General features: G+C 41.1%; 1 protein-coding gene across 1 annotated transcript; it reads left to right on the top strand.

Annotated features, from left to right (window-relative positions):
* Nucleotides 1–2,254: 2,254 nt before the first annotated feature.
* LOC120025385 (receptor-interacting serine/threonine-protein kinase 2-like) lies at nt 2,255–11,945 on the top strand. The gene is made up of 11 exons (XM_038969934.1): nt 2,255–2,596; nt 6,141–6,294; nt 7,419–7,568; nt 7,877–8,019; nt 8,166–8,215; nt 8,365–8,514; nt 8,947–9,032; nt 9,252–9,320; nt 9,416–9,557; nt 9,711–9,896; nt 10,411–11,945. Exons 1-11 carry the CDS (start codon nt 2,322–2,324, stop codon nt 10,722–10,724), a joined length of 1,719 nt encoding a protein of 572 aa, XP_038825862.1. The 5' UTR covers nt 2,255–2,321; the 3' UTR covers nt 10,725–11,945.
* The last annotated feature ends 5,109 nt before the right edge of the window (nt 11,946–17,054 follow it).

The raw sequence follows: 17,054 nt of genomic DNA, 5'->3' as shown, positions 1-17,054 counted from the left end.
GTTCTATGAAAATCTTCAGCAGCTAGTCACATTTTGTGAATTTTGTAGCATTTTTTATTTCAAAAAGCACATAAAGACTTCATAATTCATTAAGGTCATGTTAACTTATTGATATTATCTCGTTAAAAAAAACGTATATGATCTCCTAAGCGTGTGTTAACCTCATACCTTATTTTCTGTGTTTATCCCAGACCCTTTTCTTCCCCCATTTATTTTCAACACACTGTAGGAATGGCTGAAAGAACAAGAGGTTAGGACTACAAGCTGGCTATCTCTATTAAGGTGCTGACAAACAGCGGTGGCCCATACATTTTCAATTAAGCCTAGGTGGGGGTGGTATTCTATCCAGGTGGAGAGGAGAACATGACCGTGTTCGAGAGCATCAAAGCGACTGCTTACTGACTGATCAACAAATCACCTTGCATCATAAATAACAACTCATTATTATTTGTAGATCAGTCAGTCACAATTTATCCATGATACACTGCTGTTTTGATCTTCTCCAACACAGCCCGTTGGCTTCTGCTCTATTTTTTCAAGAAGTGCCTTTCATTGTTGACAAATCACAGTAGAAAACGTAGCATGCGTGGTGAAAAGTTAGGCTATGTGTAGCTGAAGAAGCTCATTCATATTATCCCATCATTCGTTGGCTAATTATAAGGCCTAATAGGCTACTGCAGTACATTGATCATCACCAGTCAATGTTATCACACCATCACAGCTAACTTCCCCACTCTAGCTAGCTAGCTAAGTTAGCTGGCGAGCACAATCTGCTTACTGTCACGTTTAACAATAAAAAATCATTGTTTTGTCATAGATTTTTTTGTGAATAATTTCTGTTGCATGTAAATACGTTTTAATGTATGCTTATGTTGTTATAGCGATTATTCTTTTCGCATGTTGACAATGTTTGTTTATTTCATTGCTATGGTCACCGGTGGCTGTCGCATAGACTGTGGTGGGCTGTCGCCCTGTGTGCGAAGGCACTAGTCGCTTTGACATGTGGTGTATTCCGCAGGCTACTCTGCGACATTCCGCTGGTTGGCTGAAAACCACTTTGTGGGCACAGCGACTGGGGAGTTAACTTCTCTGGTAAAGGGTGGCTATTTTAAGAATCTCAAATATAAAATAAATAGATTTTTTTAACACTTTTGGGTTATTACATGATTACATATGTGTAATTTCATAGTTTTGATGTCTTCACTATTAATCTACAATGTAGAAAATAGTAAAAATAAAGAAAAACCTTTGAATGAGTAGGTGTTCTAAAACTTTTGACCGGTAGTGTAAGTTGTTTTATTCTGTTATATTCCATAATGTTCTTACTGTAAAATATGTGTGTTGACTGTTTAATGAACAAGATAATGAACTATTGATTTCATTTGCATGGCACAGACATGCAGCCTATAGGCTACACAGACCAGTAACATCATTAAACTCAAAATATGCTATTCTATTTTTCTCAGTCTTATGTTTCTTAGAACCTGTCTAAATTAACTAATAATGGATTTATTAAAATATCAGCACATACTCCCACTGGTAACCAACAGGTGCCGGCATGCAAACAGGATGTATAAAAGGCTTATGCGGGCAAGCATTTTGTGAAAATGGAACTGTTTGAAAAGTGCTCATATAAACATTGGCCAAGTATTTTATTTTATTTTTTACAGGTAACATACAGTCAATTCTGTCGGAACAGTGTAGAAAACAGAAAAGTGGGTAGGCTATTGGACTACTTACCCTAAGCCCCCTGTTTATATAGGTATATATAGTATATTTCACTAGTGCAGGCTTCCTGACACAGATGGTATTTAAAGTCAGTTGGTTGCAGCCCTTCTGCTTGGAAGGAGGGAAAAAGTACATTATGTAAACCTTTTTTAAATTAATTTCCCAACTCTGTCCCCTAACAGCCCTCTACAGGAGGCATGGGGAAATCCTCTTCAGCCCTTTCACTTTTGGTTGAGTTGTCAACTAACAAAAACATTCACTATGTCATTGTCATTTAGGTTAAACGTTGGGTGAAAAAAGACGAAATGCCCTCAGTTTTCCACGTTGATTAAACATTGTCATGTAGATTTTGCGGGTTGAAATCACGTGGAAACTACGTTGGTTCAATCCGTTTTTGACCAGTGGGTAGTTGAATCAGGAGTTGTTCAAGCCAAGTTATGCCGCTGCCTTTATCTGTTGTTACGCCATTGCCAAAAAAATGACTTCATCCCTCATTTTATAGCCTTCTGTAGCTAGCCAGGAGATTTCCGTGAACAAAGCAGCCAATCGTGTCGATATACATACACTGTCTTCATAGCACACGCGGCAACTCGATGCTTGCTGTTCAATTTGTCAGTGCAGTGAAAGACAAATACATTAATCCATGGCAAAGCAACAAGCAAGATAAAATAAAAAAAAGTTGTATTATTATAGAGTCGACTGGTTTCTGTTCCTACTATCAGATGGCGGTGGAAACTGTTCATCAAGAGGACGTGCTAAATGTGATATTGTGCCGAACCAGCGCAGGCGGGTGTCTTCGGGGTACTTACCGGAGAACAGAGCTACAGGTTTCAATCAAGGTCCTCTCGTCTCGCACTGCAGGTGGAAGGTAAAGATGGCAAATATCAAGCTCAAATGCAATGACAAAATCTATCTCTACAAGTCAAATGGCTTTATAGGCATGGGAAACATGTTGACATTGTCAAAGCAAGTGTAGTAGATAATAAACAAAAGTGAAATAAACAATCAGAAATTAACAGTAACATTACACTCTCAAAAGTTTCTAAATAATAGAGCCATTTTAAAAGTTGTATTACTAGCCTTGTACAGTGTTGCAACAATATGCAACTAGTTGAAAGGCTACGAAAGGGAAAATAAGTAGACAGATAAATATAGTATGTATTTACAATGGTGTTTGTGCTTCACTGGTTGCTCTTTTCTTGTGGCAACAGGTTACAAATCTTGCTGCTGTGATGGCACACTGGTATTTCACATAATAGATATGGGAGTTTAAAATGTGATTTGTTTTCAAATTCTTTGTGGGTCTGTGTAATCTGGGAGAAATATGTGTCTAATATGGTCATACATTTGGCAGGAGGTTAGGAAGTGCATCTCAGTTTCCACCTCATCTTCTCTCGAGAGCCAGGTCTGCCTATGGCGGCCTCTCTCAATAACAAGAGCTATGCTCACTGAGTCTGTACATAGTCAAAGTGTTCCTTAATTTTGGGTCAGTCACAGTGGTCAGGTATTCTGCTGGAACTGAGATGCACTTCCTAACCTCCTGCCAAATGTATGACCATATTAGACACACATTTCTCTCAGATTACACAGACCCACAAAGAATTTGAAAACAAATCACATTTTAAACTCCCATATCTATTATGTGAAATACCAGTGTGCCATCACAGCAGCAAGACTCTCTGTTTCATTTGATTTATTTTATTTTATTTAACCTTTTATTTAACTAGGCAAGTCAGTTAAGAACAAATTCTTATTTACAATGATGGCCTACCAAAAGGCAAAAGGCCTCCCGCGGGGACGGGGGCCTGGGATTTAACATTTAAAAAATAATACAATATAAATATAGGACAAAACACACATCACAACAAGAGAGACAACACAACACTACATAAAGAGAGACCTAAGACAATAACATAGCAAGGCAGCAACACATGACAACAGAGCATGGTAGCAACACAACATAACAACAACATGAGAGCAACACAAAACATGGTACAAACATTATTGGGCACAGACAACAGCACAAAGGGCAAGAAGATAGAGACAACAATACATCACACAAAGCAGCCACAACTGTCAGTAAGAGTGTCCATGATTGAGTCTTTGAATGAAGGGATTGAGATAAAACTGTCCAGTTTGAGTATTGTTGCAGCTCATTCCAGTCGCTAGCTGCAGCGAACTGAAAAGAGGAGCGACCCAGAAACCTTTAACAGAATGTGACTGGCAGAACGGGTGTTGTATGTGGAGGATGAGGGCTGCAGTAGATATCTCAGACAGGGGGGAGTGAAGCCTAAGAGGGTTTTATAAATAAACATCAACCAGTGGGTCTTGCGACAGGTATACAGAGATGACCAGTTTACAGAGGAGTATAGAGTGCAGTGATGTGTCCTACAAGGAGCATTGGTGGCAAATCTGATGGCCGAATGGTAAAGAACATCTAGCCGCTCGAGAGCACCCTTACCTGCCGATCTACAAATTATGTCTCCGTAATCTAGCATGGGTAGGATGGTCATTTGAATCAGGGTTAGTTTGGCAGCTGGGGTGAAAGAGGAGCGATTACGATAGAGGAAACTAAGTCTAGATTTAACTTTAGCCTGCAGCTTTGATATGTGCTGAGAGAAGGACAGTGCACCGTCTAGCCATACTCCCAAGTACTTGTATGAGGTGACTACTTCAAGCTCTAAACCCTCAGAGGTAGTAATGACACCTGTGAGAGGAGGGGCATTCTTCTTACCAAATGATTACCACATTACCTTTCTTTTGTAGGTGTTCAGAACAAGGTTAAGGGTAGAGAAAGCTTGTTGGACATTAAGAAAGCTTTGTTGTAGAGCATTTAACATAAAATTCGGGGAGGGGCCAGCTGAGTATAAGACTGTATCATCTGCATATAAATGGATGAGAGAGCTTCCTACTGCCTGAGCTATGTTGTTGATGTAAATTGAGAAGAGCGTGGGGCCTAGGATCGAGCCTTGGGGTACTCCCTTGGTGACAGGCAGTGGCTGAGACAGCAGATTTTCTGACTTTATACACTGCACTCTTTGAGAGAGGTAGTTAGCAAACCAGCCCAAAGACCCCTCAGAGACACCAATACTCCTTAGCCGGCCCACAAGAATGGAATGGTCTACTGTATTAAAATCTTTGGCCAAGTCAATAAAAATAGCAGCACAATATTGCTTAGAATCAAGGGCAATGGCGACATCATTGAGGACTTTTAAGGTTGCAGTCAGACATCCATAACCTGAGCGGAAACCTTATTGCATACCCAAGAGAATACTATAGACATCAAGAAAGCCTGTCAGTTGATTATTGACAAGTTTTTCCAACACTTTTGATAAACAGGGCAAAATAGAAATAGGTCTATAACAGTTAGGATCAGCTTGATCTCCCCCTTTAAATAAAGGACGAACCATGGCTCGCTTCCAAGCAATGGAAACCTCACCATAAAGGAGAGACAGGTTACAAAGGTTCGATATAGGCTTAGCGATGATAGGGTCAGCAACCTTAAAGAAGAAAGGGTCAAGTTTAAGGAGCTCCTTTACCACCTCGGACTCAGTGACTGCCTGCAGGGAGAAGGCCAAATATCATTAAGGCCAAAGAGCATTCCCGTTTGTTTCGTTTTTTTGTTAGTTCTTTCCAATGTGTCAAGTAATTATCTGTTTGTTTTCTCATGATTTGTTTGGGTCTAATTGTGCTGCTGTCCTGGGGCTCTGTCGTGTATTTGTGAATCATAGCCCCAGGACCAGCTTGCTGAGGGGACACTTCTCTAGGTTAATCTCTCTGTAGGTGATGGCTTTGTTATGGAAGGTTTGGGAATCACTTCCTTTTAGGTGGTTGTAGAATATAAAGGCTCTTTTAGCCAGATCCTAATTGGGATGTTGAATTTTATGTTAATTTTGATGGCTTAGAATGCCCTTACTTTGTCTCTCAGATCATTCACCGCTTTGTGGAAGTTACCTGTGGTGCTGATGTTTAGGCCGAGGTAGGTGTGTTGTTTTGTGTGCTCTAGGTCAATGGTGTCTAGATGGAATTTGTATTTGTGGTCCTGGCAATTGAACCTTTTTTGAAACCCCATTATTTGTATTATAGGTGCTGCTGTAGGCCCTTGTTGGGAACAGAAGCACCAGATCATGAGCAAACAGTTAACATTTTACTTCAGATTCTAGGAGGGTGAGGTCGGGTGCTGCGCTCTCCCTCTTTCTCTCTCTCTCTCACACACACATACACACACCACTTTCCAAAATAAAATAAAAATCTGACACATTATTGCGGTTACTTGTTTAGTGTAAACAAAAGCCTTGTGAACCAAGACCACTTCAGCAGGTGCGTGTCTGTTTGAGGGTTTGTGTGTTTTTATGTGTTTACTGCATATGTTTCTATGTGGTGTGTTTACTGTGTGTTCTCTTCTTCCCCAGTGAGTGGACTGAGTGGATGAGAGATGTGGCTGTGGTCAGACAAGTCCATTCAGAGCGGGTTTTGGTTCCTCTGGGTGTGTACAAGGCCTGGTGTCTGATGGGCCTGCTGTATGACTGGATGCCAGAGGGCTCTCTACATTCTCTACTATACCAGGTCAGTGTTATATATACGCACTCAGTCTAACTCAAATATGAATATGCATGTATAGTGTGTGGCAGTTGGCTAATTGATTAATCTAAGTTGGTTCTGCAACTTCCCTTGGTTGCAGCATACAGTAGACACAGAGTACACCAAACATTAAAAACACCTTCCTAATATTGAGTCGCTCTTTGCCCTCAGAACAGCCTCAATTTGTCAGGGCATGGACTCTACAAATGTTCCACAGGGATGCTGGCTCATGTTGACTTCAATGCTTCTCACAGTTGTGTCAAGTTGGCTGGATGTCCTTTGGGTGGTGGACCATTCTTGATGAACACGGGAAACTGTTGAGCATGAAAAACCTAGCAGCGTTACAGTTCTTGACACAAACCGATGCGCCTGGCACGTACTACCATACCCCGTTCAAAGGCACTGAAATATTTTCTCTTGCCAATTCACCCTCTGAATGGCACACACACAATCCATGTATCAATTGCATCAAGGCTTAAAAATCCTTCTTTAACCTGTTTCCTCATCTACACTGATTGAAGTGGATTTAACAAATGACATCAATAAGGGATCATGTCTTTCACCTGGATTCACCTGGTCAGTCTAACTCATGGAAAGAGCAGGTGTTCCTAAAGTTTTTGGACACTCAGTGTATCAACAAACTGGTGGACAAACTGGTGGTCGATAGAAGCACATAAAGTTAGTCAAATAATGTCCTTCTTTTGATTGCTTTATTTACAATTCCTGTGTCTTCATGGAGAACAATGCTGTGCTTGTCACCCACATGCTGTATCTGGAAAGCCCCTGGCTGATGCAAAAAGAGATCTATCTGTCATCAGCACTGTCACTGCCTTATTTACACAAAGAGCTCTTCCTGTTTCAGGAGAAAGTTCAGACAGTAGACGTGACACTGCACATGATTTAGTCTATCTGTGGTTAAACTGTATTTACATACAGTAAGTTGTGTTGTGGTCATGTTGAATTCTTTAGTATTTTCAGTTCACAATTTCAACTTTGTGTTGTCATGTGCTTTTCTTTCAGATCCCTTTTATTTATTATCCATTATAATGAAGTGAATAGATTTGATACTGCATCTTTTGAATGATTGTAACCCTTGTTATCCCTGTCAGACCCAGCTGTATCCAGGTCTACCCATGAGTTTCAGGCTAGGCATCCTATTAGATGTGGCAGAGGGGTTGTGCCACCTCCACTGCATACCACTCCCCCACCAGGCCCTGAAACCCACCAATGTTCTCCTGGACCAGCAGTACCGGGCCAAGGTAGAGAACAGTGACTGATAACTGACCCAGTCCTGTACTACAGAGACAAAAGTCTTCTCTCTGAGTGGTGAAACTAATGTGAGAAAGAACTCCCTTTGATTGATGGTATATTTTCCATGGGATATGGTGTATTGTGAACAGTTACAGGTGTAAGCTTTACAGTGTACGTATGTGGGTTTGAGTCTGTGTTAGAGCAGGTGTTTTTTGTCGGTTTGTGTGTGGGTGTTTATGTTAATCTGTGGGGGTGTTTATGTTTGTGTGTGTGTTGTCATTTATGTTCATCTGTGTGTTCATGTTCCTACCTCCAGGTGAGTGACTGGGGCCTGCCCAGGCAGTGGAGGGTTGGCTCCTCTCTCTCTGCTGGAGGAGGGCCCTGCTTCAGGGACTTGGTGTACCTGTCTCCTGAGGCCCTGACTGGCACCACACCCTCTGTGGAGGCAGACATGTACAGGTGAGGTCACCTTTCATGATCCTGCCACTTCAAACAGTCATATTCACCAATTAAATGTACCAGGTGGGGAAGGAGGGGTTTACCACTTCTACAGATGCCTTTACTAATGAACATGCAGCTACCCAATTAACATCTTTTCTCTTTAGCTTTGGCGTGCTGCTGTGGGAGACGTTGAACAGAAGACAACCATGTGGAGGTGTTTCTATTTATTTCTGTCTATTCAAAGCACAACTCTGTTTCTATCAGCAGAGACTAGATTATACCTGGCCGTATATCATACAGTCTCAATATTTTATTACATTTGTCATTTGTAACACATCGTTGTCATTGTTTATGCCCAAGCAGATTTGCTCCAGCTGCTTTCAGGTGATGATGGGATTGGTTCAGGCCTGAAGGATGAGCTGCTACCCAAACATGTACCCCACTGCCATACCCTCTCTCAGCTGATGACCAACTGCTGGAGCACTAACCCACACAGCCGTCCAACAGCAGAGGGTAAGTCTGTCTGTGAGGGTGAATCAGAGTATAGATAGACAATGGTGAAGAGAGCAGCTGTGCCTGGACTTTGATCTCTCCCTACAAGACCCCCGTCCTTGACTGCTTACCTACCTGCCTGGTGAGGACAAGTGACAGGCAGAACCACTTGCAGCACCCACCTCCTATCTGTTCTACACGCCATGACTGAGAGATACAATTCCATACCTTACTTCTGCCACTTAATCAATAAGTGTCTTTGAGTCTTCTCATCTAAATTGTGTTCAATTGTTTATTTTCTGGTGTTAGTTCATATCCATGTATTTCCTTGCCTATGACTGCCATGTGGGTATAAAAAAAAACGGGAACTTTTGGTGCATTATGGTCAATGTGATGTTTACTTGGCATACATCTTTCTCATGTCTTCTTCTTTCTCTGGCTCTCTGTCCATAGACTGTGCACTGGAACTGAGGAGCGCCATAGCAACCTTTGATCCCGATGCCATGACAAGGGCTACCCTCAGGATGAGGGAAAGCAAGGTACGGATCATCCTCATTTAATAAGTTCTAATATTACACTCCGAAGTCCGATATTCTCTATTTCCACAACCCTGATCTGCTATCGGTTTGTTTTGACTGAGGAAATCAGGATATGTTTCATGTGCTTTTAATCTCTCAACAGTTATTGCTGAAAACGGTAAATAGACCAGCCACTAATCATGAGCAAACATGTGTATGTGTTTTCTGTCCCTTTACCAGGAGAGGGCGCTACATGACTCTAAAATACATCCTGTGAAGGACATTCCCATTGAGATAAACAACCTAGAAGTGAGCTTGGTTCACATTTTTTTGTGATATTCTGATTGTACTTAATGCTTGTGATGTCTTACATTGAAAACAATATTTACATATCTCATTACTAGGCCTGCGCTGGTTCCGGAGACACTAAATATGTGGGCAACAAGACACTGCTCTTTCCACAGACTTCCTGCCCTAGTGAAACACTCCCTAGTCCCACTACAGCCATATATACAGGGGAAGCACCCCAGAGGAAGCACTGTCAGGGTAAGAACTTCAAACTGATTGATAATTAGAGCAGTTTGTGAATATGCTCAGTTTGTTGTCAGTGAAACTACCCTGTTGTTTATCTTCTTTATTAAATAATAATTAATTGATATCTATTCTTGAACAGTCTAACAGCAACGTTTCTCTCCCCAGACTGTGTGACTGGCTCTGTGGTGTCTTCCACCAGTCCCAGATGTCCCAGCAGTGGACCGGGTCCTGAGCATTCCAGAGGGACAGGAGGCGTCTCCCAGAGACAGAGCCCACCACCCCCACTCTCCTCCAGCCCCTCCAAAGCACTCAGACAGAGCCCTCTCAACCAGCCCACTGCCAGCTCCCATGGTAGAAAATGTGTTTAAGCTTAGACATCCCACCTATTACCCAGTTTTGTCTGCAAACTTATGTACAGTGCAGTGCAGTTTGGGGGATTGCTGGTTTCCTGCATGGCCATCCTTTCACAGTCTTATCAGTATCCAATGCGTTTCCTCCCTTGAGGATCTTTGTTTCTCTCTATAAGTTGTCTGTTGTCCCAGTAAATGCTCTGAGTCAAAAACATGTTCTTTTTAAAAAGCAATACATGGCTACTAGACATTTATGATTGTGACCAGTGTGTTGAATAAGAGGGTAACTTGTCTAGTAGGGCTATGAATTTCAGTCTTCAGTGAAATAATCTACTGTACGTATTACTGTCTTTCATATCAGATAGCTACTACTTGTCTCTTGTCCTCTTTCTCGGAGTTGTCTCAGTATTTTTCTCAAAGTCCTCTTTACATGATTTGTGTTTTATGAGTGTTTGAGAGAGATGTGATATTATAGTTCTTGTGTCATCCCTGAAACTTCACCCTTCCTTCGTCAGCAGCTGCACGGTGTGTTTCTACGACTCCGATGGCGGTGAGCTATTGTCGTATCCTGCGCGAGAGACGTGAAGGCATCATTCGAGGCATGACGGAGGGACGACTCAACAACCTGCTGGATGTGCTCATCTCACGGCGAGCCCTTCCCCCGGAGGCCTGTGAGGTCATCTCTGCCTCTCTGACACTGACCGCTCGCACACGCTCCCTACTGGACACCTGTGCCTGTCAGGGGGAACATGCAGCTTCTCTGGTAGCTACCACCCTCGGTCTGATGTCCATTGCCACCAATCGTGGCCCTCCACAGATGTCTCACTGAAGGTGGATGGATTGTTATTAGAGTGGGGGTTGTGTAGCGAAGGGCCCCTAACCAAATGTATCTGTTCACGGTTTATCATGTCATACTGTATTTCAGAGAGTGTCAATTGAGACTGGAGCCTTGGAATGAAGAGCTGAGGAACCCTAACCAAATCTATTCTATACTCACTCAGGTCTAATACAGACCACAGTCAGTCAGAGTGAATATCAATTGGAGAACCTGAGATTCCTAACTTCATCAGAACAGCTGCAATGACTCATCTATATCCACAGAGATCCATGTTGGGGACACACCTGTCCATGCCTTTGATAAGTCTTGAGTATTCAATCAGTGGTGCTACCTCTGAAGTTGATGTCAATCAAATGTTTGATTAGAGTAAGCTTCTGTGACAGTCAAATGATAGAAACAATCGTGTTGGAGAGAAACCAATGAAAGTGAATAGCTGTGTGGATGATTAATCTGCTTTGATCATGTTTATGACCCATCACTAGCGATAATGAGTGTTAACTATGTGTTGAGGGACTACTGAACTAGCACACAAAAAACAGTTTGTTCTATATTAGATGCTACATTTTCTGTGTTGTGTCATGACTTGTGACCCTCTCTCTGCTCTGTGGGTTATTGTGTGGTGCCACAATGTTGCTCGTCTTTTGACAGACTGTTTGTAAAGTACATATTGTACAAAACTATATGTTCAAAATAGTTTGGATTGTCCTGTTCAGCAGTGTCTGACTTGGTATCTTGTAACAAGATGATTATTTTATCAGATAAAATAACTGAACTTGAGTCTAATTTTATGCCACTTTTGTTGGTTATTTGTGTTTGTAAACCTGTTAAATCCTTGAACCTATAGGTCATTGTCACATTCCCCTCAGGGTACCCTTTGATTTTGTTGCCCATCTCACGCAACACTCCTTTTAACAGTACATGCCTAATTGCATGTCTGGTCTTCACACTGTACCACCGGCTTCACACAGTACCAATTGTCACACAAGTAGAGTCTAAAGACGTTTATGTACTAAAAGGGTAAAAAGGGGTCTTGTCAAATGAGACGCCCAGTGAAGTATTGGCTATAGTGTACATATTTTTGTTGTTGTTGGTCTGTTTAACGTCATGCTGAGAACAGAAGACAGTAATTTCCCCAAGCACTGTCTGTGTGAATAGCCTAATGAGCTGAATATTTGGAGTTGTATAATAAAGTAAATGAATCTATAACGACAACATTAGATCAAGACTCGTCCTTGACACTCAAGCAGCTCTTCTTGTTGGTTTTTGAGTTCATGCACTCAGAAACAAAGGAAGATGTTTAATAGAGGATGTAATTTTCATCCAGTGGCGTAAAGTACGTCTACTTCTATAATTGTTGCCTATTACTGTTGCGCTCAAATATATTGCCCACTGGGCACACACTTGTTGTATCAATGTTTCCTCGTCATTTCAATGAAATTACGTTGAACCAATGTGGAATAGACGAATAATTGTTATCTGTGCCCAGTGGGTGTTCTCTCGCTTCAAAAGTGGTTGAATAGCTATTTTCACCCCGAAGGCACCTGCAAATTACCACAGGTGAGAAATTACACAGTAAACGAGAAGCACTTCACTTGCCTCCAACCAAATTCATTTGATTTCTGAATAATTGATTCCAGGTAATTATTTTACGTTGAAGTGAAAAATCTGTTTCATTTTTGTTTCTTGGTCCAGTGCAGTTGTAAATCAAAGAAATACACTGTGAACACAAAGTATATATATATTTTTTAAACTTATTTTAGAGGAAAATAAATAGTGAATCATACAGGTGTTCCAATATACTGTATTTGAGAGACGGTATCCATTCATGTGATCGTTTATTGCCGCTGTCACGTGACTATGATAATTGATCTCTGCTGTGTGCTCAGTGGGAATGCCGCAGCCACACATCTTGGCAGGTCGTCAAGAGGGATAAACAGAAAACAAGAAAAAGGTAAGACAAATAGCCGATACAAATGTAGCGGTTACTACTAATTTCACTAGTTAGTGTAAATGCCTGATTCACAGCCTACCTGCCATGTAAGATAATGGACGTTGTTATTTCCTGGAAAGAAGATTTAAAAAAATAACTGGTCCCTTGCGTTTGCATAGGGTTTTACTGTATGTTTTACTGAACATTACAGTAAACATAATGTCAATATTGTTTTAGAAACAGACGACAATCAATCTCATTTCGGCTAAAAATTCAAATCCTCGATTTCCCTGTAGGGGAGAACGGGGTTGGTTGTCACAGTGCTTACTCAAAATCCATGGGGGCTGTGTAATAATTTGCTGCTACTGTAGGCTGAATGATAGAACAGCTATTTCCATGTTAAAATGTTATGGGATGCATTTTTCTCCATTGTTTTTGATGGTTGCATGTTTGGTAGGCCTACGTTATGAACAAATAGCCACAGCAGTCTACTGTTAAAACGAACTTAAAGTGGGTACATCCTCAGTGTTAACAGTAAATGCTCGGCAGAAGTTGCACTGAATTTTCACAATGTTCAGGTTTGTGCTCAGCAGACCTGAAATTTGCTCAGGGCCTAATTTTTTTTGAGGGAACATTGGGCAGGTGCATGATTTATGTCTATGTAGTTTGAGAGATTTTGATAAGCCTCACCCCAGAATGATCCTTTTACTGAAAACGAAAGGCTGGTAATTTAAAAGATTCATAGTCATAAGTCATTACTTTCCTTTGTGTAGAGACCTTGTGAGTATGGTGGTAAGGCTGGGCAATATATAGTCTTTTAATGTATACTGGTATTGATCCACGTACAGATATTAAAAAAAAAAAAAAAAAAAAACGTCTATAAAGGTATTTTTGATACAGTGCTAAATAAATGAAAAGTTGGACAATTTGGACTAGTTTACTGTCAGTTTTGTCCTAGTTTGGTTGAGTATAAAACAATCAGAATGGAGAAAGCCCATTTAAACCACTTAGAAATCATTGGTTGTCATCAAGGGATGCACGACATATCGGTGAACATATCGGAATCGGACGATATTAGCTAAAAATACCAACATCAATGTCTAGTTTAACGCCAATGTTAAAAACCGATGTCAAAGGTACCGTGCATACCTATGTAACGTAGGTACATGACTTAATAACGCCATGTAAGATTTTGCGCTACACATAACCGCCATCGATAACAGACATTACTGTGCAGCCGTATTCATCGACTCTGTCAATCACAACATTCTTATTGGCAGACTCAACAGCCTTGGTTTCTCAAATGATTGCCTCGCTTGGTTCACCAACTACTTTTCCGATAGAGTTCAGTATGTCAAATCGGAAGGCCTGTTGTCTGGACCTCTGGCAGTCTCTATGGGGGTGCCACAGGGTTCAATTCTCGGGCCGACTCTCTTCTCTGTATACATCAATGATGTCGCTCTTGCTGCTGGTGATTCTTTGATCCACCTCTACTCAGACGACACCATTCTGTATACCTCTGGCCCTTCTTTGGACACTGTGTTAACTAACCTCCAGATGAGCTTCAATGCCATACAACTGTCCTTCCGTGGCCTCCAACTGCTCTTAAATGCAAGTAAAACTAAATGCATGCTCTTCAACCGATCACTGCCCGCCCATCCAGCGTCACTACTCTGGATGGTTCTGACTTAGAATATGTGAACAACTACAAATACCTAGGTGTCTGGTTAGACTGTAAACTCTCCTTCCAAACTCACATTAAACATCTCCAATCCAAAATTAAATCTAGAATCGGCTTCCTATTTCGCAACAAAGCATCCTTCACTCATGCTGCCAAACATACTAGAGGTCGACCGATTATGATTTTTCAACACCGATACCGATTATTGGAGGGCCAAAAAAAGCCGATACCGATTAATCGGTCGATTTAATTTTAAAAAAAGTATTTGTAATAATGACAATTACAACAATACTGAATGAACACTTTTCTTTTACCTTAATATAATACATCAATGCAATCAATTTAGCCTCAAATAAATAATGAAACATGTTCAATTTGGTTTAAATGTTTAAGTTCCTTGCATGAGAACATATGAAAGAGTCTTCAATATTCCCAGGTAAGAAGTTTTAGGTTGTAGTTATTATAGGAATTATAGGACTATTTCTACAAGGACCCTAAGCACACAGCCAAGACAACGCATGAGTGGCTTCGGGACAAGTCTCTGAATGTCCTTGAGTGGCCCAGCCAGAGCCCGGACTTGAACCCGATCAAACATCTCTGGAGAGACCTGAAAAAAGCTGTGCAGCAACACTCCCCATTCAACCTGACAGAGTTTGAGAGGATCTGCAGAGAAGACCGGCTGCGTGGTTAGAGCGTTGGACTAGTAACCGAAAGGTTGCAAGTTCGAATCCCTGAGCTGACAAGGTACAAATCTGTCGTTCTGCCCTTGAACAAGGCAGTTAACCCACTGGTCCTAGGCCGTCATTGAAAATAAGAATTTGTTCTTAATATGTTCTGACTAAAAGAATGGGAGAAACTCTGCAAATACACGTGTGCCAAGCTTGTAGCATCATACCCAAGAAGACTCAAGGCTGTAGTCTCTGCCAAAAGGTGCTTCAACAAAGTACTGAATAAAGGGTCTGAATACTTATGTAAATGTGATATTTCAGGGTTTTCTTTATTATAAATGAGCTACAATTTCTAAGCCTGTTTTTGCTTAGTCATTGTGGGGTGTTCTGGGTAGATTCATGAGGGCGGGGAAAAACTATTTAATCCATTTTAGAATAAGGCTGTAACGTAACATAATGTGGAAAAAGTCAAGGGGTCTGAATACTTTCCAAAGGCACTGTATGTAATGCATAGAAATGACCTGTATGAGATAGAGTGGGTTGTAAATACTGTCTGTATTGGTCTGTAGGATAGAGGAGACAGTGATGAGGTCCAAGGTGCTGGGGAACGTGGTGCTGCCCTGTGCCCTGAGCTCTGTGGTGGAGATGAAGGAAGGCTTTCAGGGCTACAACATCACTCTGCCTGTAAGACCATAAACGCACACACAGACACACAAACACGTAATGTTATATGATTATTATAACTAACTTGTGTGTTGGTGTTGTGCAGGCGCCTCAAGGAGTTCCTCCTCAAATGATTCCATCAGTTCACCTGCCTTCTTGTCTGAAACCTCCAGAAAAGAAAAAGGTCAAGGTTGTCTGCACCTACTTCAAAAACAGTATCTTATTCCAGGTAAGAGCCAATTGGGTTTTTCACTTGGCTGCTAACCTAGTCTATGTAAACTGTACATTACAGTTTACACTAAAACACCAAACCATTGGTAATGCTTCCTTATAGCAGGACCGGTTTTCCGGACATAATTTAAGCTAAGAATTAGACAATGAAGATTCTCCATTGAACATGCTTCTTAGTCCAAGACGAAGTTTAATCTGTGTCCGGGGAAACCGACCCGTATAGTATGAAGTGTAGTTGTGATTCTGGTTGTCGTGTTCACAGGGGAGTTCTAAGGCAGACCAGAATGACATCAGGATTCTAGAAGATGTGGTGGGAATCACTGTGGAGAATGAGATCATCACCAACCTTCCAGAGCCAATCAGGATTGGTTTCCATCATTCTGCAATACCAGTAAGTGTGTGCGTGCTTGCCTGAATGCATCTGTGTGTCTTAGTTGACTTGAAGCACGCCATTTCCTTCCCTTGATGTATTTTACTGTCTCAAACCCTCCGAGCACAAACCACTTCAAAAGCCCTTTCAGAAACAAAAGGAAACAATGTGAAAGATTTGTAGAAAAAGATGTCTGCTTCATCTCAGAAATAGTCACTCTAACAATTGTACTGTAGCAAGTAGCTTTTTATTCAATACTGTACATCACAGGGGTGTTGCCCCTGAGTACAGTAGATTTGTATCCTTAAACAGTTGTACAGTTAGAGTAAAGTTAACTTTCTGTTGTGTAGTTGTAGTGTTTAGTGTTTCTGTACTTTATCTCAGCATGGTCTTATTGTTATCACTTTTAGATATTTTGATTGATTCTGGTGTATCAGTTAAATTGAAAATGTTGTGTTCACATAATTGCACACTTGATCCTTTCTGGTCTGACTCAGTGTGTGAGTCGGTCAACAGTAGCACTTGTAAAATATGATTGAAGCTAATCTTGCATGCCAGACAGATATACAGTATTTGGTATGTGTTGTTGTTCAGTATCCAGGTCGCCATCTAGTGGTGAATTAAATATGTTAGTCCCTACTTGCCTCTTATCTCCCTTTTGTAACTTATCTTTTTCAGACAAGTCACTCAAGAACATGTGTTTCTTGGGACACAAAGAAAGGTTTGTAAAGAAGCCTGTTTAAACTTGGTTGCAATAATAGCGTACTTATTTATATTA

This window comes from Salvelinus namaycush, chromosome 30 (assembly GCF_016432855.1).
Source record: "Salvelinus namaycush isolate Seneca chromosome 30, SaNama_1.0, whole genome shotgun sequence".
Lineage (NCBI taxonomy): Eukaryota > Metazoa > Chordata > Actinopteri > Salmoniformes > Salmonidae > Salvelinus > Salvelinus namaycush.
The sequence above is the reverse complement of the archived record's forward strand: the minus strand, read 5'-3'. Positions and strand labels throughout refer to the sequence as shown.

What these genes read in the sequence shown, in the direction of transcription:
- LOC120025385 (XM_038969934.1), top strand. Translation starts at nt 2,322, where the DNA reads ATGCTTGCTGTTCAATTTGTCAGTGCAGTGAAAGACAAATACATTAAT. An exon ending in CAGCCGTCCAACAGCAGAGG is followed by an intron (nt 8,515 to 8,946) that starts GTAAGTCTGTCT and finishes CTCTGTCCATAG; the next exon opens with ACTGTGCACTGGAACTGAGG. An exon ending in GCCCACTGCCAGCTCCCATG is followed by an intron (nt 9,897 to 10,410) that starts GTAGAAAATGTG and finishes TTCCTTCGTCAG; the next exon opens with CAGCTGCACGGTGTGTTTCT.